Here is a 24,122-nt window from a genome sequence, read left to right on the forward strand (position 1 = left end):
TTTAGTTTTAGAGAATCTATTGTATTTACTTAAGCAGCCAATGCTTTTAACCTCTGAGCCATAACATCCCTGCCCCCACACACCTCCACCCCCATTTCAGGTTTTTGTGTGTGTGTGTGTTTTGTTTTTTGTTTGTTTGTTTTTGAGACAGAATTTCTCTGTGTGGCCTTGGTTGTCCTGTACTCACTTTATAGACCAGGCTGGCCTCAAACTCACAGCAATCTGCCTGCCCCTGCCTCCCAAGTGCTGGGTTTAAAGGTGTGTACCACCACGCCGGCCCTGTTTTCAGTTTTATTAACAAAAAAATAGGCTTAGTGACATGAAATACTTGATTAAATCACATTAAGTGGTAAGTAAAGGAGCCAAGATCCAGTCTGGCCTTCGTATGGACGACACTATCTTAGTGACTTAGAATGACAGAGACCCTTACAATATATAACCTATGCTATAGGCATACAGAGGGAGGGCACTCAGCTCAAACTGGCATGCCAATGGTAGACGTTAAAGAAAATGTCTTCAGGGCTGGAGAGATGACTCAGTCTGCTCTTCCAAAGGTCCTGAGTTCAATTCCCAGCAACCACATGGTGGCTCACAACTACCTATACTGAGATCTGGTGCCCTCTTCTGGCATGCAAGCTCACAAGCTGGCAGAACACTGTGTAAATGATAAATAAATATGTATCTTCAGTAGGGTCCTTCTTTTTCCCTGCAGGCAGGGTCTCTATATTTTGCCCACGCTGGCCTTGAACTTGGGAAAACCCAACCACAAGAACAAAGTTTTAAAACAAAACAAAACCAAAAGATAATTTTGCTCACAATTAACTACCAGAACTAACCTGTGCTTCCTACTATGAAAGCATTTGAAACTGGAATCACAACAAATCTAAGCATTCTGGTGGGCTGTATGCAAATGCTACGTTTGCTTAAACTCATTTTCTCCAGCTGAGAAATAGACATGCCTCTCCCGAATCGCCCAGGTTAAAGGACCGAAAAAAATAATGAAACCTTGTTGTTTGAACGAGTCAGCGAAGGCTAGAGAATTTTACTACATGCCAAGTGCGATTCACACCTATTTCAAAATTTTCACAATAGTTTCTGCACGAAGGTAATTCCACTGTAAACCTTTCCTTTCGTGCTATCTGGACGCCTCCCCTAAACTTCTAGCAACAGAAACAAAACAAAACAAAGCAAACTAAGCCGGCCGAGCGGGCTCTTGAATGGGCGGGAAAGGTACAGAGGCGCCGAATCACTCTCGTCCATTGGCTCACTGTGCAGTTGTTGCCAGCTTCCCGCCTCGAGTGCCGCCGGCAATGTTTTCATTGGCTTTCCTCCTCTCATTGGTTCATTCCTCTGCTCATCAGAATTCCGCGCAAACTGAAAGGCGGAGAGCTCGTCAATCGGAGTTGGAGGCCCCGCCTCCAAGTGCCGTGTGCAAAAAACAAACAACCGTTAGGGAGGCGGCACCGAGGGGGGCGGAGTTATGGCTAGAAGGAGGCGTACCATTGGCCCGCCGCCGAGGTTCAAACGAACAACGTGAGCGGCTATTGGTCGCGGCGGCGTGAGGCGGGTCCCGGGCATTGTCCGGTTCTGGCAGCGGCGGTCCGGCTGCGAGAGCGGCGGCGGCGCGGGGCGGCAGTGGGCGTCGCGCGGCCAAGACCATGGTAAGTGCGGGGTCGCGCGGGGAGTAGGCGCGCGGAAGGCCCGGACGGCGCCTCCACCTGTGGAGCCGTGGGTGGGCGGTGACGTACGCACCGCGACAGGGGAGGCAGGAGCAGGGGGGCGGGTTCTGCGGCGCGCGGAGGAAGGAGGTCGGGCTGAGTCTCCAGCTCCCGGGTTACGTAATCCCCCTGCTGGAGATCCGGAGGCGTTCTGGTCCTGCCCACCAGAATCGCTTGGTCCGGTCGCTGTTGGCTGGTTGTTCCCCCGACTTCTTTGCAGTAGGAGTTTATTTGCATGGCTTCATTTTAAAGTATCTTTTCATTCTGTAGTTTATATCTTAGTTTAAAGCGGCTTCTAAGGAACGAAAGTGAGTAGAACTCTAGCCCCATTCTAAAACTGAGGGGAAGGGGAAAGTGCTAAAAAGCAACAACAGAAACTTATGTGTTGCATGAAGATTGTTACTGTATTTATGTCCGATTCCTTGTTTGAAGTATCCTTTAACTGTTACAGAAGTAGCATGCCTTCCCAGTAAGGAATATCTCCACATATTTAGGGATTAGTTATAATTAAGAAAAAGCTCTTTGCCGGGTACGTATAGTGGCGCACGCCTTTAATCCCAGCACTCGGGAGGCAGAGGCAGGCGGATCGCTGTGAGTTCGAGGCCAGCCTGGTCTACAAAGCAAGTCCAAGACAGCCAGGACTACAAGAGAAACCTTGTCTCGAAAGGCCAAAAAAAAAAAAGAAAAGAAAAAAAGAGAAAAAGCTCTTTAATGACGCTTGTCCGGTTGGGCTGACCCAACCCAATAACAAAATTTTTAATTTTGTACACTTTAGGCGTGTGCGTTCCACAGACACATCCTGAAATCTCTTTATGGGTCCCAGGTTACACTTCAATCAATTTAAGCAGAGTGTGGAGTCGGCAAGGCTAGCAACTTAGGCGGATAGGAGATTTATACAGCAAAAATATTACATATTGTCAGGATTACTTTTAAGTATGCCAGTGTTCTTTTTCCGAGTAGTTGTTACCCAGGGCCATGTTGCCCACCTGGCAGAATTACGTTTTTTTCCTGATAAAAGCACAGGGGAGTAAATGGCTGAGTGGTACTTAGTGATGGCAGGGACCCTATTCTGCCCACTGGAGCAGGGTTTGTTTGGGTATGGGAATCTGGGCCTAACTGCTGGCCATAAATCAGTGCTGTCTCCTTTGTCATGGAAATGGAGTCTAATTGGCTGGTCAGTCTTGGTGAACAAACAATTACATCCTATCATCTTAAATTTCACTTATCCCTAATAGGCCTGGTTAGCATACTACTTGTCTTGGGGATATTTTAGAGGCAATGCTCCTTTAGCTAAGTTTCACTTGTGTCACTGTCTCCTGAGCAAACCTATTAGTATATCCATTATAACATCAATATTACTACTTTGAGTTTCATCTACATCTTCACAAGACATTACCTTCAACAGGTACTTCATGCCACAAATAATAATTTGTCTTGTGTTGCTAGTGACATGTGAGGTGTTTAATCAAGTAGAAACAGATTGGCTAACAGATCCACCTGCCAAGTTTGGACTGTTAAATTCTCAAACTTTGAGCCAGTTGTGGTGGCACACGCCTTTAATCCCAGGACTAGGGAGGCGGATTGCTGTGAGTTGGAGGCCAGACTGGTCTACAAAGCAAGTCCAGGCCAGCCAAGGCTACACAGAGAAACCCTGTTTCGAAAAAACAAAAACAAACAAAACCAACCAACCAAACCAAACCCTCAAACTTTGAGCTACAAAAGTTCTGTCTTTGCAGTTGTTACATGTGGATTATGGGGAGTACTCTGACAAGCAGCATGGGTTACTTCTTTGTAAATAAATTCATTTGCTCAAGCAGTTGATTTTCATGATCCTTGTTTTTCTTAAAAATTCTAGTGACAGATTTTTAATATCCATTTAAAACTATGGACACATTAACTTAAAATATAAAATACTGGATACACTGGTCGTTGTGGTGCTTGCCTTTAATACCAGCGCTTAGGAGGCAGAGGCAGGAGGATCTCTTGTTCAAGGCCTGGTTTATTGAGTAAGTTCCAGGACAGCCAGGGCTATACAGAGAAACCCTGTCTTGGGAAAACAACAAGAACAAAACCAAAAAAATACTGGGCAAATGCATTGGTTGTATTTGGTAAGTATTTTTTTTAATTGGCAGGAAATAATAGTGTATCAATTAGAGTAATAGGAAGGTATCCAGTTTTCAGATTTTTAAAGATTTATTTATTTGTTGTTATGTATATAGTATTCTGCCTGCATGTACACCTGCAGGCCAGAAGAGGGCATCAGATCACATTATAGATGGTTGTGGTTGCTGGGAATTGAACTCAGGACCTCCAGAAGAGCAGTCAGTGCTCTTAACCTATGAGCCATCTCTCCAGCCCCCAGTTTTCAATTCTTTTGGGAATGAAAATATATTCCAATGTGTTCTTTTCCCACTGTATAAACTCTCACCCACCCCACCCCCTCCCCATCAGGGTATCTCTGTGTAGCCTTGGCTGTCCTGGGCTTGCTTTGTAGGCCAGGCTGGCCTCAGATTCACAGAGATCCACCTGCCTGTCTGCTGTCGCATGCCCCCCACCTTGTCGCCCCAAATGCCAGGATTGCAGAGGTGCCATGCCTGGCTTGTCTAGAAACTTTTAACCTAGAAGTTTAGGATAAGAACTATTTTAACTGTAAAGTTAAAACAATTATATATGGTTTGGGAGGTAACAATTTATTGTTTGTTTCTATAAGTTTACTTTTATCACTATATTTTAAAAAGGTATCTAGAATCTGTATATTAGAAGTAGCCGTTCAAGTCAGGTGGTGGTGGCACACGCCTTTAATCCCAGCACTTGGGAGGCAGAGGCAGGCAGATTGTTGTGAGTTCGAGGCTAGCCTGGTCTACAAAGTGAGTCCAGGACAGCCAAGGCTACGCAGGGAAGCCCTGTCTCGGAAAAAAAACAAAACAGAAGTAGTCGTTCAATAGGTTGTGGTCTTCCAGATCCTACTACCACAGGAGTCTAACTTAAAACTGTGTAGCCCAGGCTGGCCTGGAACTTGGTATGTAACTTAGTCTCTAGCTGAGAAAAGGCCTGTCTCAGACTCTGGAATGGTAGGAACACTTACTTGGGCTTTGGTGTGTCTTTAATGATGTTTCTGTATCACAATCTCCTTGCCCGTGGTGGTTTTTATAATCCTGCTGGGCTGGACAGATAGCTCAGTGGTTAAGAGGATTGCTATTCAGAGGACAGGTTCAATTCCCATCACATGGCAGCTTGCAACCAGACCTGGAAAATCCACGACCCTCTTCTGACTTCCATGGGTGTCAGGCATATGCATGGTGCACAGACATACGTGCAGGCATAATACACATAAAAGGATAAAATTAATATTTTAAAATTTTTATTTAAAAATGTTGAGCTTTTTGCTCTTGATCTTTGTTTACAGCAGATAACAATAGCAATACCAAAGCTTGGGTGCTACGAAATCTTGAAATTCCCTCCGTAAATTCACTAATGTGACACCTTTAAACTCAGTTTTTCATAACATTTTAGTACATATACAAAATACAGACAATTATAATATGAATGGGACATTATGTTTATAGCATATAATGTCTTAGTACATTTCCCAATAAAATCGTTGTTCCCATCTGAATCCTTGTATCATCTTTGTTGTTGTTGGTTTTTTTTTTTTTTTTTTTAATGATTTTTCTGTGTATCCTTGGCTGTCCTGGATTAGCCTTGTAGACCAAGCTGGCCTCGAACTCACAGAGATCCACCTACTCTGCCTCCCGAGTGCTGGGATTAAAGGTGTATGCTACCATGGCTGGCTTGTTGTGCATTTCTTTTTTTTTTTTTAATTAATTTATTCATATTACATTTAAATTGTTTACCTATCCCTTGTATCCTCCCGTTCCTCCCTCCCTCCCATTTTCCCCCTACTCCCCTCCCCTATGTCTGACTGAGGGGACCTCCTCCCCCTGTATATGCTCATAGGGTATCAAGTCTCATCTTGGTAGCTTGCTGTCCTTCCTCTGAGTGCCACCAGGCCTCCCCATCCAGGAGAGGTGGTCAAATATGGGGCACCAGAGTTCGTGTGAAAGTCATACCCCACTCTCCACTCTACTGTGGAGAAAGTCCTGTCCATTGGCTAGATCTGGGTAGTTGTTGTGTATTTCTAATTGTGCTCTATTCTTCTGAGCTTCCACCAAAATTGTTGAGCTCTGCTTACAGCATCCCAGGGCTTCTATAGCCCACATCTCCAAAGGTCTTCCACATTTCCTCCTCTAGGCCAGTTCCAGAAGCCTGAGAGGAGGCACAGGTCAAGTTTGCTCATGGCAATAGCCCCACTCCTGGAACTAAATTTCTCTATTACTTATTTTTCTGATCACCATGGCCAACTCTTGACAGAAAGGTTTTTAAAAAGGAATGATTTTGTTTTGTTTTGTTTTTGAGACAGGATTTCTGTGCGTAGCCTTGGCTGTACTGGACTTGCTTTGTAGACCAGGCTGGACCTTGAACTCACAAAGATCCACCTGCCTGTCTCCCGAGTGCTGGGATTAAAGGCCTGTGCCACCACGCCTGGCAAGGAATGATTTTGGCTCATGGTTTCAGAAGATTCAGCCCATGCTCACTTGGTCCCATATTCTTGGGCAAAACATTATGGTAGCATTCATGGCTGGCCAGGAAGCAGAGAGTGAAACAGAAAGCAGCCAAGGATAACATACTCTGTAAGGACACATCCTCAGTGCTCAACAGGAGTATCCTTCATTTCTGTCTTACCACCACCTAAAGAGTGCTACCATCGCTAGGCGTGGTGGCGCACGCCTTTAATCCCAGCACTTGGGAGGCAGAGGCAGGTGGATCGCTGTGAGTTCAAGGCCAGCCTGGTCTCCAAAGCGAGTCCAGGACAGCTAAGGCTACACAGAGAAACCCTGTCTCAGAAAAACAAATAAAATAAAATAAAATGAGTGGTACTAGTTAGGAACCCAGGCTTTTTAGCTCAGTCCTTTGTTGATTCTGTGTGTGGCTGTTGTAAACAATGCAGCTGTAACATAGCTGTCCAAGTGCGCGTTTGCGTCCTGGCTTGTTTGGGACGTGATAACTAGCAATGGAATTAGTGGATCTTGAGGTTTCGGTACTGGTTTGCTTAGCCCAGTTTTTGGTAATATACTTCTTTTTTTCTCTCAAAAGAGCTAAATTCTCAATTTCCTATGGAAATATTATGCTGACTTTTTAAAAAGTTAACTGTTAACCAAGCCTTGATGGCTCATGCCTTTACCCCAGCATTTAAGAAACAGAGGCAGGCTGATTTCTGAGTTGGAGGCTCACCTGGTCTACAGAGAAAGTTCTAGGCTACATAGAGAAACCCTGCCTTGAAAAAACAAAAAAAGATGCCAGGTGTGGTGGCGCACGCCTTTAATCCTAGCAGAGGCAGGCGGATCTCTGTGAGTTCGAGGCCAGCCTTGCCTACAAAGTGAGTCCAGGACAGCCAGTGTTACCCAGAGAAACCCTGTCTCGAAAACAAAAAAACAAAAACGAAAAAACAAAAAAAAGTTAAATATTTCTGAAATGTATGAAACTTACATGATCAATCAGACATTTGTAAGATATGTCTAAATGTATAGATAGCTTAAATTTTGAATAAGTTTAATGTTTGATTGTAGTATGTTAATAAGAGGAAATACATATATACGGTGACATAGGAGATCACCTAGATACATTAAGTTTTTAGTTATTAATAGATAATTTTTACCCAAAGTAAAACTAGAATTTTGTTTTGTGACTTTGTTTTTTGAGGTAACATTTTCAACTCCAAATTCTCTTCCTCTAGGCTGGAGGCAAAGCTGGAAAAGATAGCGGGAAGGCCAAGGCCAAAGCGGTGTCTCGCTCACAAAGAGCTGGGCTACAGGTAATGGATGGACCAAGTCTGTCACAGCTCATTATTTTCTTTATCTTTGCCATTCATGACCCAGAGATATTTCATTAATTACAGAAATATCCTTTTATTATGATACTCCTTGAGTGTCAGATTAACTGGTTAAGACTTAAATTTAAATCATAAAGTAAGCCATTCATTTGTATTTTATAGGAGACTAGGATATCTTAATGAATTTGTTGATTTTTTCCCCCCTATTAGTATCTGTTCTTGGGCATGGAATGCTAAATTAGCAGTTACGAATGTTTACTGCTCTTGTAGCCAGGCTGTGGTGGTATACCACTTGGGAGCCAGAGGCAGGTGTATCTCTGTGACTTTGAGGCCAAGGCTACACAGAGAAATTCTGTCTTGAAAAACCAAAAAAGAAAAAAGAATGTGTACTGCTTTTGTAGAACACTTGGGTTTGGTTCCCAGCACCCATATTGGAAGTGCAGCAACCACCCGTAACAACACCTGCTCCAGGGAGACACATGCTTTTTTTTTTTTCTTGGCTGTCCTGGACTCGATTTGTAGACCAGGCTGGCCTCAAACTCACAGCCGTCCACCTGCCTCTGCCTCCCGAGTGCTGGGATTAAAGGAGTGCGCCACCATGCCCAGCTCAAGACACACATACTTTAAAGTAAATTTTTTTTTTTTTTGAGACAGGGTTTCTCTTGTAGTCCTGGCTGTCTTGGACTTGCTTTGTAGACCAGGTTGGCCTCGAACTCACAGAGATCTGCCTGCCTCTGCCTCCCTAGTGCTGAGACTAAAGGCGTGTACTACCATGCCTAGTGATCCCAAGTATCTTGAATTTCTTGTATGTGAATTATTACAACTTTAACCGACAAGCTCAATTGTTCCAGATGAGTAAAATTTCAAGTCACTCCCTACATGTAAGGAATACTTTAAAGGGGGCTGGAGAAGAGTGGCACACGTCTGTGATCCCAGCACTCAGGAGGCAGGGGCAGGCAAATCGCTTTGAGTTGAGGCCATCCTGGTCTACAAAGCAAGTTCAGGACAGCCAGGGCTCCCCAGAGAACCCTGTCTTGGGGTGCAGGGGAAGACAACCAAAAGTTGGGGGAGGGTGGAGAGTTGGCTCAGTGGTTCAGAGCACTGCTCTTCTGTTGGAGGACCTGGCTTTGATTCTCAGAACCCACCTTCCAGCTCACAACCATCTGTAACGCCATTTCCAGGGCATCCAACACTCTGATGACCTCTTTGACCAGGCATACATGTGGTAAACAGACATAAATGTTGGAAAAACACTCATACCTGTAAAATAAAAATAAATAGATCTTTTTTTGGTTTTATTTGTTTTGAGACAGGATTTTTCTTTGTGTAGCTCTGGCTGTCCTGGAACTCACTCTGTGGACCAAGCTGGCCTCAAACTCAGAGATCTGCCTGCTTCTGCCTCCCAAGTGCTGGAATCAAAGGTGTGCTTCATTGCTGCCTGGCTAAAAATAATTATATCTTTAAAAAAATAAATAATGGGCCCAGCCTTGCACAATGTAGGCAAGGACTGAGCTACATTCCAGGGCAAGTTACTTATTTTTATTTTATGTATGTGGGTGTTTCACCTGCTGTATGTCTGTGGAGCATGTACAGATAGTGCCCAAGAAGAGGAGAAGGAGAGAGAGATCCTGGAACAGAAATTACACATAGACCATGTTGGTGTTCAGAGCTGAACCCAGGCCCTCTGCAAGGGCGGCAAATGCTCTAACCACCGAACCATTCCTCCAGACTCATTAAACACTTTTTTGTTTTAAAGATTTATTTATTTATTATTTATACAGTATTCTGCCTGCATGTGAGCCAGCAGTCCAGAAGAGGGCACCAGATCTAATTATAGATGGTTATACCCCACCGTGTGGTTGCTGGGAATTGAACTCAGGACCTTTGAAAGAACAGCCAGTGCTGTTAACCTCTGAACCATCTCTTCATCCCCCCATGAAACATTTTTTAATAGGGAAATTAGGATTACTCAATGAGACGAGCACTTGCTATCAAGCCTGATGACCTGACCTGAGTTAAATTCTCAGGACCTACATAATGGAAGGAGGTAACCAGCTCTAAATAAATCATTTTTAAGAGAAAAATTGTCCGTACTGTGTGATGTTTTGCTTGTGTGTGTTTTTGTTTTTTCACAGAGCTTCCCTTTGTAGCCCATGTTAGCCTCCTGTCTAAGGTATGCACCACCACAACAGCAAAATCAGGTTTCTTACGGCAAACATGTCAGCAAGTAGATGACATAATCTATGTGACACGGACGGCAGAGGGATAGGAACTTTAGCTCTTTCTTCTGTTAGTTTAATGGTAGGCCTAATAAATGTTTATTAGGCTTATAATTATTACCGTGGTTATTGTTTACCCACTTTCACAATCAATACAGACACAGACACATGATATATTTTAGAACAACCTTTCTATCCCCTGGGGCATGGCACACATTCCCTCCTAAGCCACCTTCCGCTGTCTCCCAGCCTCCACCCCAGGCGGTCTGCTTCTAATGCTTTCTGTTTAGGCTGCCTCCCATCTGTAGTCCCAAAATACTTGCTAATGTTGTTCACCTGGGCCACTTCTTTCACGTGGCACTTCACAGAGTTCCTCCTTCCTCCTTCAGAGTCTCTCTGCTTCTTCCCAAGGTCGTCTCTGTGGGAAAGCTCTTGAACTTTTGCTCCGCCCCTTCCTTCTGCCATGTCCAGGTGTAGGTCCTTATCCAGCCAGTTAGGGAGGCAAGGTTACGTAGCAATACTCGGGGTGTGTGAGATTGTGCTCAGGACAGCAGCTAGATCTTGGGAGCCAGTAATTAGTATCAAAATACATAGCACCAGACTAACCTCCAACAGTTCTTTGATTTTAATTTCCTGTGTATGAATGTTTGACCTACATGTATTTACACTATGTGTGGAGGCCCAAAGGCAGCCCTGGAATTGCTGAAACTCGAGTGAGCGGTATGTGTGTGCTGGAAAGCAAACCCAGGTCCTCTGCAAAGGGAGTGTGGGCCCTAACCACTGAGTCATCTGCAGTTCGGGAACTTAGCTGTAAAGCATACATTATCATTTTAGAGCACTACTAAATCCTCCAAATTTATTTCAAGTGTATTTAAACTGTGACAGTAGTCACGTGGAGACTGTTGTGTTGGTTTAAGAAACAGAGGGTGGGGCTGGAGAGATGGCTCAGAGGTTAAGAGCACTGTCTGCTCTTCCAGAGGTCCTGAGTTCAATTCCCAGCAACCATATGGTGGCTCACAACCATCTATAATGAGATCTGGTGCCCTCTTCTGGCGTACACGCAGGCAAAACACTGTGTATATAATAAATAAATAAATCTTAAAAAAAAAAAAAAGAAAAGAAACAAAGGGTGCCAGTTGGTGGTGACGACACGCCTTTAATCCTGCTTGGGAGGCAGAGGCAGGTGGATCTCTGAGTTCGAGGCCAGCCCTACGGGTCAGGTTCCAGGACAGCCAGGGCTGTTACACAGAGACACCCTGCATCAAAACAACAATGAGCCACTCTCCGTAACTCTAGCTCCCAGGCTTCTGATACCCTCACACAGGTACACATGCTGACAAATCACCAGTGCACAAAAATAAACATAAATAAACTGAAAAAGAAAAAAGAAAAGGGCTGGTGAGAGGGACTAACATGTAAAGGCATAATACCCAGGACCCAAATGGTAGATAAATACTTTAGTCTGGTTTTAAAAGAATTAAAAACGGGACTGGAGAGATGGCTCAGAGCTTAAGAGCACTGTCTGTTCTTCCAGAGGTCCTGAGTTCAATTCCCAACAACCACATGGTGGCTCATAGCCATCTTTAAGGTGATCTAACGCCCTTTTCTGGCCTGCACATGTACATGCAAATGTGCAGGAAGAGCACTGTACACATAGTGAGTAAATAAATAAATAAAAACTCTTGATTTAAAAAAAAAAAGCTGGGTGTGGTGGCGCACGCCTTTAATCCCAGCACTTGGGAGGCAGAGGCAGGCAGATTGCTGTGAGTTCAAGGCCAGCCTGGTCTACAAAATGAGTCCAGGACAGCCAGGGCTGTTACACAGAGAAACCGAGTCTCAGAAGAGAAAAAAAAAAAAAAAAGAATTAAAACCATGTATGTAGCTGGGTAGTGGTGGCACACACCTTTAATCCTGGCACTTGGGAGTTGGGCAGATCTCTGCTCAAAGCCAGCCTGGTCTACAGATCAAGTTTCAGGACAACAAGGGCTAACCAAAGAAACCTTGTCTCAAGAAACGAAAAAACAAAAACCAGTCGATTCATGTAGGGGTTGGAGAGACAACTCAGTGGTTAAGAGCACTGACTGCTCTTTCAGAGGTCCTGAGTTCAATTCCCAGCAACCACATGGTGGCTCACAACCATCTATAATGTGATCTGATGCCCTCTTCTGGCCTGCAAGTGTAAATGCAAGCAGAGCTCACACATACATAAAAGATATTTTTTTTTTTTTTAAAGAGCACTAGCATTTTTTCCCGAGGGCATGGGTTCAGTTCCTAGCACCCAAATGGCAGTTACACCTGTCTGTTCCTCTCCTCTCCTTCCAGGGGATAAAATGTGCAAGTGGCATGCAGACATACATGCAGGCACAATACCCGTACATATAACATTTAAAAGATAAAATGAGGGGGTAGGAGAGATAGCTCAGTGCTTAAGAGCACTGACTACTCTTCCAGAGGACCCAGGATCGGTTCCCAGTGCCCACATGGCAGCTTACCGCTGTCTGAAACTCCATTTCCAAGGGATCTGACACCTTCACAATAATACATATAAAGTAAAACTAAATAATTTAAAATGAAACGAAGGGAGTGTTTCCTGTGATGCCAGCTGCTTTGGAGGCTGAGGCAGGAGGATCACAAATTCAAGGCCAACTTGGGCTAAATAATGTCTTCAAGACTGGGCCAGCTCAACATTTACTATGCCTCAAAAAACAGAAAGCAAGTCTGCTGTGTGGTACAAGCTTGTAATCTCAGTACTCGGGAGATTTCTGCAAGTTGGAGGGTCGCCCATACTCCAAAGCAAGAGCAAAGAATTAGTAAGAAACACAGGAGCATTGGTGGTCCCTTTCCAAATGTGTTTCCCTTATTTTGTTTGGGGGCCAGCATTTATAGACAGAGTCTTGCAGCCCGGGTTGTCTTCAGGCTAGTAATCAGAATGCCTTCTCTGGCAGTGCTGGGGTCCAGTGGCGTACCACTAGGTTCTGATACTCAGCTTGGTCTTGTACATACGACCATAGCACCCAAGACGTAGGCACAAGCCTGTGCTCCCAACTACTTGGGAGTCAGAGGCAACAGAATCAAGGTCCAGGGCAGCCAGAGAATTTAGCAAGACCCTGTCTTTGTTTTTCAAGACGGGGTTTCTCGGGCTGGAGAGATCTCAGTGGTTAAGAACACTGTTCATCCAGAGGTCCTGAGTTCAATTCCTGCCAACCACACATATGGTGGCTCATAACTATCTATACAGGGATCTGATGGCCTCTTCTGGCATGCAGGTGTACATGCAGATAGAGCACTCATACATTTAAAAAAAAAAAAGACAGGGTTTCTCTGTGTAGCCCGGCTGTCCTGGAACTTGCATTGTAGACCAGGCTGGTCTTGAACTCAAAAGATTCACCTGCCTCTGCCTCCTGAGTACTGAGATTAAAGGTGTGTCCCACCCCTGCTGGGCTGTCAAGACCCTGTCATTTTGTTTTGTGGTTTTTGGTTTTTGGTTTGTGTGAAAGAGAGAGAGGAGGGGAGAGAGAGGGAGAGAAAGGGTTTCCCTGTGAAGCCCGGGCTGTCCTGGAGTTGCTTTGTAGTCCAGGCTGTCCTGGAACACACATCAGTCCACCTGCCTCTGCCTCCAGAGTGCTGAGACTGAAGGCGTGCGCCACCACACCCAGTGACTTAAAGACCTCATTGTAGGGCTGGAAAGGCTCAGCTGTTAAGAGAACAAGCTATTGTTGCAGAGCGTCCTGGTTGGATCCCAGCACCCCTGTGGCAGATCACAACTGTTCTCCAGTCTTAGGGCATTCAGTGGCCTCTACAGGACCTAGCATCACATATTTTGTGCCCATACACATAAATTAATTAATTAATTTAAAATAAAGTTCTTTATAGTCTCTAAGACTTAGTAAGAGATGGTTTGGGAGTCCTGTTATCTGACAGACAGCATACTTTACAAATTATACAAAACCAGGAGTAAGGCATTGATTGTGCTCTTAAGAAAATTACAACTAGGGGGCTGGAGAGATGGCTCATCGGTTAAGAACACTGTCTGCTCTTCCAAAGGACCCAGATTCAGTTCCCAGCACCCACATGGCAGCTCACAACTGTCGGTAATTCCAGTTTCTAGGGGATCTGACACCCTCACACCAATTCACATGAAATAAAATTAACTGAATTATTATTTTTTAAAATTACAACTAGGGGCTAGAGAGGTGGCCCAAAGTTAAGAGTACTGTCTGCTCTTCCAGAAGTTCTGAGTTCAATTCCCAGCAACCATGTGGTGGCTCACAACCATCTATAATGTGATCTAATGTCCTTTTCTGGTGTGCAGGCATATATGGAGGCAGAACACTGTATAAACAAACAAACAAATCTAAAAGAAAAAGAAAATTATAACTAGCTGAGTGTGGTGGTGCACACCTGTTATCCCAGCAGTTGGGAGGCAGAGGCAGGTGGATCTCTTGAGTTTGAGACCAGCCTGGTCTATAGAGTGAGTCTGGGACAACCAAAACTACAGAGAAACCCTGTTTCGAAAAACCAGAAAAGGCGGGGAAAGGGAAAGAAAAAGAAGGAAAATTATAACTAATTCTGGAGATGCTATTTCCCCTTGAGAATGAGGTCTACAACTGACCTCTAGAGTTGTTAACTGAAATATCATGGACTTCAAAAATAGTATTTATCAGAGGCCAGATCTGAGTTGGGAAAAGTGAAAACAGAAAACTGAGTTGCATCCCAGCACTTGGGAGGCAGAGGCAGTCGGATCTCTGTGAGTTCAAAGCCAGCCTGGTCTACAAAGCAAGTCTAGAGCAGCCAACACAACATGGAGAAAGCCTGTCTCAAACAAACAAACAAACAAAAGTCAGTTGCAGGTAGCATATACCTAGAAAGCCAGTGCTGCAGACACTGTTAAGTGGATTGAGAATTTGAAGGAAGCCTTGAGATGCAACCCTATCTTAGACAAGTCTATAAATAGATATAAGCTGAGCGGTGATGGCGCACACCTGTAATTTTAGCACTCCAGAGGCAGGGACAGGCAGATCTTGAGTTTGAGGCCAGCCTGGTCTACAGAGTGAGTTCCAGAATAGCCAGAGCTACCCAGAGAAACCCTGTCTCAAAAAGCAAAAATAAAAAACAAAAAATAGAGCCGGGCGTGGTGGTGCACGCCTATAATCCCAGCACTCAGGAGGCAGAGGCAGGTGGATCACTGTGAGTTCAAGGCCAGCCTGGTCTACAAAGCGGGTCCAGGACAGCCAAGGCTACACAGAGAAACCTTGTCTCGAAAAACCAAACAACAACAACAACAACAAAAAACCAAAAACCAAAAAATACACATAAAAGTTAGGGTTTCGCCGGGCGTGGTGGCGCATGCCTTTAATCCCAGCACTCGGGAGGCAGAGGCAGGCGGATCGCTGTGAGTTCGAGGCCAGCCTGGTCTACAAAGTGAGTCCAGGATGGCCAAGGCTACATAGAGAAACCCTGTCTCGAAAAAAAAACAAAAAAGAAAAAAAAAAGGAAAAAAAAGTTAGGGTTTCAGGATTTGTTTTTGAAATTTGCCTTTGAAAAACAGGTACTGGGCTGGAGAGATGGCTCAGAGGTTAAGAGCACCGTCTCCTCTTCCAGAGGTCCTGAGTTCAATTCCCAGCAGCCACATGGTGGCTCACAACCATCTATCATGAGATCTGGTTCCCTCTTCTGGTGTGCAAGTGTACATGCAGGCAAGCACTGTATATGTAATAAATAAATAAATAAATAAATAAATCTTTAAAGAAAAGAAAAGAAAAACAGGTACTGTGCCAGGCATGGTGGCGTACATCTTTAATCCCAGCACTCAGAAGGCAGAGGAAGGCAGATCTCTGTGAGTTGGAGGCCAGCCTGGTCTACAAAGAGAGTTCCAAGACAGGCAGGGCTACACAGAGAAACCCTGTCTAGAAAAACCAAAACCAAACCAAGTATAAAGATAGCAGCCAGAAAGGAAGCAATTGGCATTATTGAAAGGCAGTAAAGTGACTGGAGAGTGGTGTCTTGGAATGGAGCTCTGTGTAGAGCTACTTTGCATATGCAAGGCTCTGGGTTGCATTACCAGCACCCCAAAACTAGGACAAATATCACAATGAAAGAGTGGGACTGATTTTCCTTAACTATCATGTGACCTTTGAAACTGAGGAAAGAACAGAATTAGCATCAGAGGAAAATGGTGGAGATCCAGAGTCATGTGGCTTTTATGTGAAAATATTGATTAGATATGGTTGTGATTATTGGGCTGTGTTGAGCCTGTAATTGGTAACAGCATGGTATAATTATAATTTTACAGTCAAACTATGTTGTCTAAAACTTGAAAATTTGAGGCTGATTACAGCACAGAGACCCTAGCCAAGACTGTTCATTACCAAGTAAATTTGCCCTGTAGTAAGTATTGCTACGCCTTCAGTTACAGTCAACCATATATTGTCAAAACTCTGCAACGCTTCCCAACAAGACATCTCTTTTTCAGTTTCCTGTGGGCCGCATCCACAGACACTTGAAGACGCGCACCACAAGCCATGGACGGGTGGGTGCCACTGCTGCTGTGTACAGTGCCGCAATTCTGGAGTACCTCACAGCTGAGGTTTGTGGAGAATGTCCTGTGTGGGGATCCAAAGGTTGCCCTAAAGTAAATGCCTGAGAGTGCCAGAGAGAATTCTTGTTGAGAAGTTAATGCACTTTTGGTTTTTGCTTCTTTTGGGTTTTTGAGACAGGGTCTCTGTGTAGCCCTGGCTGTCCTTGAACTCACTCTGTAGACCAGGCTGGCCTCAAACTTAGAGATCCACCTACCTCTGCCTCCCAGGTGCTGGGATTAAAGGTGTGTGCCGCCACCACCGCCACTTTTGGTTTTTTGAGCCTCGTGTTGTCCAGTCTAGCCGAAGTATCCAACACAGCAGAGGATGACCGTGACTTCTGTTCCTTGTGTCCACCTGCTGGGGTTGCAGAGATAGACCTCCACGCTGCCTGCTTCCTATTTTGTTTTCTCTTTTGCTTTTTTCAGACAGCAGCTCAGGCTGGCCTGGTGCTTGCTGGCCTGGTAATTCCTCTGTGTGCTGCTTACTTTGGAGGGGTTTTGTTGGTTGATTGGGATTGGTAGAGACAAGGTAACTCTGGCTGATTGGAAATCTGTGTAGACCAGGCAGTCTCATCAAGTTATCGCTCTGGGCCAATTTTATTCTTTTTGTTGTTGTTGTTGTTGTTGGGAGGGGGTTTGGTTTTTCAAGACAAGGTTTCTCTGTGTAGCCTTGGCTGTCCTGGACTCATTTTGTACACCAGGCAGGCCTTGAACTCACAGAGATCCACCTGCCTCTGCCAAGTGCTGGGATTAAAGGCATGTGCCACCATGCTTGGCTACTCTGGGCCAATTTTAAAGAGTCTTGGTCATTTTTAAATGACATGATAAATAAGGGGACTGGAGATGGGGCTGGAGAGATGGCTCAGAGGTAAGAGCACTGACTGCTCTTCCAGAGGTCCTGAGTTCAATTCCCAGCAACCACATGGTGGCTCACAACCATCTAGAATGGGATCTGGTGTCCTCTTCTGTCATACAGGCACACATGCTGGCAGAAAATAAATTAAAAAGCGAAGGGGGGGGAAGAGGGGGGCATGGGTAGAGAGATGGCTCAGCAGTTAAGAGTACACTCGGGAGGCAGAGGCAAGCAGATCGCTGTGAGTTTGAGGCCAGCCTGGTCTACAAAGTAAGTCCAGGACAGCCAAGGCTACACAGAGAAACCCTGTCTCAAAAAAAAAAAAAAAAGAGATATACAATGCCATATTTAATATAATGGGGTGTTTTACTTTCCTGTATGTCTGTGTACCACTTGCATTCAGTGCCCACAGAAACCAGAGGAAGGTTTCAGATACTCTGGGTCTGGAGTTAAGGCTGGTTATGATCCACCATGTGGGTGCTAGGAATTGAGCCAGTACCCTCTGGAAGAACAACCAGAGCTCTTAACCACTGAGGCATCGTGCCAGTCCTATCCTAGCTGGCATTAGACTGGTAGTCCTGTCACAGTCCCTCCAAGTCACTGAGATCACATGTTTTACAGCTGGCTAAGGTTTTTAGGGTAGCAGTAGACTTCTTACCAGTACAGCACAGTAAGAGGGTAGATACATTAATAACTGTGTGAGGCCCTCTAGTTTTAGTTTTTTATGCTTTTAAGTTACTCCCTTTATTCTTAGATGTGGCCTCATTGTCAGTACGTCATCATCATTCTCAATTGTCGTATATGTATCAAAACTCATAATTAACCATGAATTCTGGATTGCAAAGGTGGGGGGGGTGGTAGTTTTGCACCTGTTTTTATGTGTTTGTCCACCAGTTCAATAAAAACACAGGTGCTGGGGCTGGCGAGATGGCTCAGCGGTTAAGAGCACTGACTGCTCTTCCAGAGGTCCTGAGTTCAATTCCCACCACCATATGGTGGCTTGCAACCATCTATAGTATAATCTGATCATACTGTATACATAATAAATCTTTAAAAAAATAAAACATAGGTACTTCATAATAGATTTTTTAGAAAGTGAACATGTTTTAGGTATTTAAATTTGGAGCTTCGACCTGGTGGTAATGGGGCATGCCTTTAATCCCAGCACTTGGGAGGCAGAGGCAGGCGGATCACTGTAAGTTTGAGGCCAGCCTGGCCTACAAAGTGAGTCCAGGACAGTTAAGGTTACACAGAGAAACCCTGTTTCGAAAAGCCAAAAAGAGAGAGAGAAACAAAGCAACAAAACAAAATTTTGGAGTTCTGTTATTTAGCAGAGATAAAATTGTGGACCCTAATCCAAGCGTTTATTTCAGGAGCATTTATTTCTCAGTCTTGGCTCTCACTAGAGCCTTTGGAGCGCTTTCAAAGCATGCTGGTGCAGGGAAGCTTTGGTAGGCAGCAGGTATGCTCTGCTCACGCTAGACCAGCCAGAGGCCCAAGGTGAAGCACTAGCAGATTGGAAGCTTGCCCAACATTTGATTCAGATATAGAACATTGTCTGTGCTCTGCTTACATAAGGGTGCTCTGTGGAGTTACTTCTGTTATTTCTGTCAAACACGGAACAGAGTCAGAGCCACATACAGTGACGCACACCTTTAATTCCAGCACAGAAGGCAGAAGCAGGTGGGATCTCTGAGTTTGAGGTCGGCCAAGTAAGTCTACAAAACGAGTCCAGGACGACGAGGGCTATTATACAGAGAAACTGGGTCTCAAGAAAAAAAAAAAAAGCGCAATAGGGCCAGTAGAGCTGATACAGGTAAAGACACATAACAAACGCTGTGTTAACTGGGCAAGCTGGTACACTGTAATCCCAAAACTACAGAGACTTTGGCAGAAGGAACGCCAGCCTCAGCTCCAAAGACTGACCCTTTGTTCAAAACCAGAGCAGCGATGCATTGCTGTGGTTGACTAGAACTTTGAAGTGTCTTGAAATAGGGCTAGGGCTATAGATTAGTTGGTGGAGTACTTGCCTAGCATGCATGAAGCCCCGAGTTTAATCCCCAGTGCCACATATGTTTGGAGTGGTGGTGTGTAGCTGTAATTCTTGCTCTTGGAGATGGGGCCAGAAGGATTAGAAAGTCATTGTCATCCCTGGCTACATAGCAAATTCACGGCCAGCCCGGGATATGTAAGACTGGAAAAACAAAAGAAAATGTCTACTACAGAATAAAAGGTGCCTATCTTATTAGTTATAGGTCTTTGGGGCTCACATTTGAGAAGATTTCTATGCAGGTAGGAGTGGTAGCACATGACTGTAATCCCCAAACTTGGGAGGCGGGGCCAGGAGCATCAGAAAGCCAAGGGCAGCCTTAGATGCATGGCCCTTCCCTTCCCAAAAACACACACACACACAAAAAAAAAAACCAAAAAAAAAACTTTTGGTTTGGTTTGTTTCTTTGAATGTTAAAGAGGTTCCGACTGAGGCCAGGTATGGTGATGCCTTTAATCCCAGCACTTGGGAGGCAGAAGCAGGTGGATCTCTGTGAGTTCCAGGCCAGCCTGGTCTACAAAGTGAGTCCAGGACAGCCAAGGCTACACAGAGAAACCCTGTCTCAAAATCCTCTCCACAAAAAAAAAAAAAGAGGTTTCAACTGTTACAGAAAGTGCACTTACTAAATTGTCTATATAGACAGCAAATGGACTAAATTAATATATCAAAATGTATGACTTCTAAATGTTCACTTTAGATTCTTGGTTTCTGTGTATCAGGCATAACAGCACACACCTTTAATCCCAGCACCCAGGAGGCTGAGACAGAAAGATCATCACTGAGTTCAAGGCAGGCAGTGCTGCACAGCATGGCCCTGACTTTAAAAACAAAACAACTTTTTGATTTGGTTTGGTTTTTTGAGACAAGATTTCTGTGTACACTTGGCTGTCCTAGACTTCACTTTGTAAGGCTGGCCTTGAACAGAGATCCACCTGCCTCTGTCTCCCTAGTGCTGGCATTAAAGGCGTGTGCCACCACCACTGGGCCAACTTTTTTTTTTTTTTAGATTTATTTATTTATTATTATGCATACAGTACTCTGCCTGCCTGTACACCTGCAGGCCAGAAGAGGGCACCAGGTTTCATTATAGATGGTTGTGAGCTACCATGTGGTTCTTGGGAATTGAACTCAGGACCTCCAGAAGAGCAGTCAGTGCTCCTCTGAGCCATCTCTCCAGACCCCTTAAATTCTTTTTTTTTTTTCTTAATTTGATTTTTCAAGTCAAGGTTTCTCTGTGTAGCCTTGGCTGTCCCAGACTCAATTTGTAGACCAGACTGGCCTTGAACTCAAGGAGATCCACCTGCCTCTGCCTCCCAAGTGCTGGGATTAAAGACGTGCACCACTACTCGTTGCTCCAACTTTTTTTTTAAGAAGCAGATTTTTGCACACTGTATTTGAGAGGGAATAAATATGGTGGGAGTTGAAAGTCACAGAGGCATACAGTGACACAGGAAAAACCGTTCTGCACAGGAGCTAGAGAACTCGTTCTACACTCGGAAACCCAATGTCTCCCTATTATGTTATTTTATGGATGTGCTGTAGGTGCTGGAGTTGGCAGGTAATGCTTCTAAAGATCTCAAAGTAAAGCGCATCACCCCACGTCACTTGCAGCTTGCAATCCGAGGAGATGAAGAGTTGGATTCACTTATCAAGGCTACCATAGCTGGAGGCGGTATGTATTATTAAGCCTAGTTTATTTCTTTTCTTTTTAAAAAAAGATTTATTTATTTTTTGTGAGTGTTCTGTTTGCATGCATACCTGCGTGCGAGAAGAGGGCATCAGATCCCAGTATAGATATGATTGTGAACCATCGTGTGGTGGCTGGGAATTGAACTCAGGACCTCTGGAAGAGCAGACAGTACTCTTAACTGCTGAGCCATCTCTCCAGCCCCAAAGCTTAAATTATTTCTAACAAATATGTCATTCAGATCAGTGGTCCTGTTTATTTGAATGGTTAACTAGAAACCATATGGATTTTAATTCTGCAAGTGTTAAGTGTACTACAGCTCTGTTGGTGGTGGGGTGAACCTAGGTCCTCATAAATGCTATGGGTAAACACTATAATTTGAGCCATAACTCGGGGCCCTCTAAGCCTCTTTTCATAGTGATTTGAGTAAATATTTATTCTCTTGTCATGTGCACTGCTGCTTTTATTTTAGCTTATTCTTTATCTAGATGGTGCGATGGTTCAACCCTAAGGTTTAGTATATTTCACATACATTGTGAACATGCTAGAGACATTACATGATCCAGAGGACTGTTTAGTGTGGCAGACTTGGCAGGACTCAAATAGTTCTGTCCTGGGGTCAGTAAAGGTGTGAGGTGAGTTGGTGGTGCTCATGTATTTTGAACGTTCCTTACAGAACCTTGTGATAGCTGTAGGGAGCTATGTTTGCTTGTCCTGCAGAAGAGCTCACAGGCTCCTGTGGCTTTAATAGGATCCAAAGGAGAAAAGGGATAGAACCTTAACTAAATTCCATCCTTTGAGGCCGGATGTGGTGGTGCACACCTTTAATCCTAGGCAGAGGCAGGTGGATCACTGTGGATTTGAAGCCAGCCTGGTCTACAAAGTGAGTCCAGGAGAGACAAGGCTACACAAAGAAACCCTGTCTTAAAAAACCAAAAATAAACAAACAAACAATAAAAAAATTTTTTCATCCTTTTTATAGCTGCTTTTTGACTTTAGCAGTAAAGCATTAAGATATGAAGAATTATTAAAAATAACAGTTGCTTAAAACTTTTGTTCCAGGAGTGATCCCACACATCCACAAGTCTCTGATTGGGAAGAAGGGACAGCAGAAAACTGCCTAGGACATGAGCTGACTCCCCGATCTGTAGCTGCGACAGAGGACACCAGTGGGTATGCGGAATTCTTAAGGACAGTCTCATGAGAAAGATTAGACAATTGCTGTAGACAAGATAAAAGAAGCATTTGTATGTTTTTAGACTTGCAAAGTTTGATAAGTCCTTTTCCCTGTGGTCACAATCATGTGTTGATTGGCCAGGTTTCTCCCTGTGTTTTATACAAAAATAGAATTGATAAAACATTTTTTACAAAATTAATTTGTCTCAATATTTCTTCATGATGTGTTGGAAATACGTTACTTACAGCTGGGCATGGCCATGTGGCCTGTGACCCCAGCAATTGGCAGATGTGGGCAGGGCCTTCAGGGTTCATGGTGACCTTTTCCAAAATTCTGGACTACAAGAGACTATTTCAAAAAAAAGAAAAAGATTTTGTTCAGACATTGAAATTTTAAGTTGCAAATTATTCAGAATAATCTTAAAGCAAAGACTGGACTGTAGTGAGCCTTGGTTGGTACTGTTAGGTTGAATCCTGGATACGATCAATTTTTAGAAATATTACTTTATTACATGCAACTAAGAAAGAAAAACTTTGTGAACTAATGCCTGCAGTGAGGAAATAAATGGTTTTTGCAAGGGTGTTAGACCCTGGGGATGTGAGTGTTCAGGGTGCTTTACCCCATGCTGTCCCTGTGATAACTGCTTTGCTCATTCAGGGATTTGTCACCTATTTTCTGGGCATGCTTCCTAGTGTCCACAGGACTTAATGATCTGCTGAGAAGCCTGTTGAGCTGGCGGATGGGACAGTGGGGTTAGGACATAAACCGAGGTTTTTCTGCCTCCAGAGTTCACACTCTGACCTAGAAGTGATGCTACTAAATCAAACTTTTCTGCTTTGGTCTTGGAATTCTATCTTTTTGTGGTCTCTCACTGATCCCAGGAACCTGCAGTAACTTCAAAGATGATGTAAATTAACTCACTAGCTAATAAGAGAGCCAAAATCTTCTTTTTCTTCAGTATAAGTGGTTGTGAGAAATGGGTGTTTTCAATATAACAGTATCAAAACAATTCATATTTTGAAGAAATATTTTATTATGGAAATTCTGACAAATACACAGAAATAAAGAGAATAGCACTAGTGTGACAAAGCCATGTGTTCTGGTCTCCGAGATTTAGTTTTTGTAGTCAGTTTTAACCATGTCCTACCTGCTACTACCAATGGAACGCTGCAGGTCCCATTACAGTCTTTTCATGTGTGTGTCCTGTAGAGATTTACTCTGAGTCCACTAAAGACCTCTCAGACAACTAATGGTTTCATTACCAAGTACCATTCAGGCGTTTGTTTGTTTGTTTGTTTTGTGGTTTTGGTGGGTTTTTTTCCCAAGACAGGTTTTCTCTGTGTAGCCCTGGCTGTCCTGGATTTGCTTTGTAGCACAGGCTGTCGTCACAGAGGCCCGCCTGCCTCTGCCTCCCCTTGTCCTGGGATTACAGGTGTGCACCACTGTGCCTATCGACAGTTATTGTTTTTGGTTTTTTTCCCCTACATTTTATTTGAATTAGGATCTAGCCACGTTGGGGCTGGAGAGGTCACTCAGGTTAAGTGTACTGGCTGCTCTTCCAGAGATCCTGAGTTCAGTTCCCTGCAAACAACTGGTGGCTCATAACCACCTATAATGAGATCTGGTGCTACCTTCTGGAGTGTAGCCATGCATGCAGGTAGAACACCGTATACATAGTAAATAACCAATCTTTATAGGGGAAAAAAAGATCTAGACAAGTTCTATCCTGGTTTTGTGCCTGGTCTTGGCTTTTTTGAGGCAGGGCCTCATATAGCCCAGTGTGTCTGAGCTCACTGTTTGTCTAAGGATACACTTTATTTGTTTTGTTTTTTTGTTTTTCAAGACAGGGTTTCTCTGTGTGGCCTTGGCTGTCCTGGACTTGCTCTGTAGACCAGGCTGGCCTCGAACTCACAGAGATCCGCCTGCCTCTGCCTCCTGAGTGCTGCCTGGC

General features: G+C 44.2%; 1 protein-coding gene and 1 long non-coding RNA gene across 4 annotated transcripts in view; both read left to right on the plus strand.

The window, feature by feature from the left end:
- The window catches only part of LOC311606222, an 82,425-nt gene extending 81,852 nt beyond the window's left edge, over positions 1-573 (plus strand). Inside the window, exon 5 of the long non-coding RNA XR_014782267.1 lies at positions 555-573. This is a non-coding gene — a long non-coding RNA (uncharacterized lncRNA). The remainder of the gene's footprint in view (positions 1-554) is intronic.
- Positions 574-1,506: 933 nt separating this feature from the next.
- On the plus strand, positions 1,507-22,370 carry H2AZ2 (H2A.Z variant histone 2). Of its 3 annotated transcripts, none has more exons than XM_084797340.1 (5): positions 1,507-1,661; positions 7,513-7,590; positions 16,300-16,413; positions 20,919-20,979; positions 22,057-22,370. In XM_084797340.1, the coding sequence occupies exons 1-5, from the start codon at positions 1,659-1,661 to the stop codon at positions 22,116-22,118; spliced, it is 318 nt and encodes a 105-aa protein (XP_084653466.1). In that variant the 5' UTR covers positions 1,507-1,658; the 3' UTR covers positions 22,119-22,370. The 3 variants fall into 3 exon arrangements, with proteins under 3 accessions (XP_084653466.1, XP_084653467.1, XP_084653465.1); XM_084797339.1 differs by having other exon boundaries at positions 1,508-1,661; positions 20,850-20,979; XM_084797341.1 differs by lacking the exon at positions 16,300-16,413 and having other exon boundaries at positions 20,850-20,979.
- Positions 22,371-24,122: the final 1,752 nt, after the last annotated feature.

The sequence above is a fragment of the Acomys minous genome (genome assembly GCF_964271855.1).
Source record: "Acomys minous genome assembly, chromosome: 10".
Taxonomy (NCBI): Eukaryota; Metazoa; Chordata; class Mammalia; order Rodentia; family Muridae; genus Acomys; species Acomys minous.

Bases quoted from the DNA above. Each gene is read 5' to 3' on its own strand.
- H2AZ2 (XM_084797339.1), top strand. The intron at 7,591-16,299 runs GTAATGGATGGA...TCTCTTTTTCAG, and splicing joins CACAAAGAGCTGGGCTACAG to TTTCCTGTGGGCCGCATCCA. The intron at 16,414-20,849 runs GTTTGTGGAGAA...GATGTGCTGTAG, and splicing joins TGGAGTACCTCACAGCTGAG to GTGCTGGAGTTGGCAGGTAA.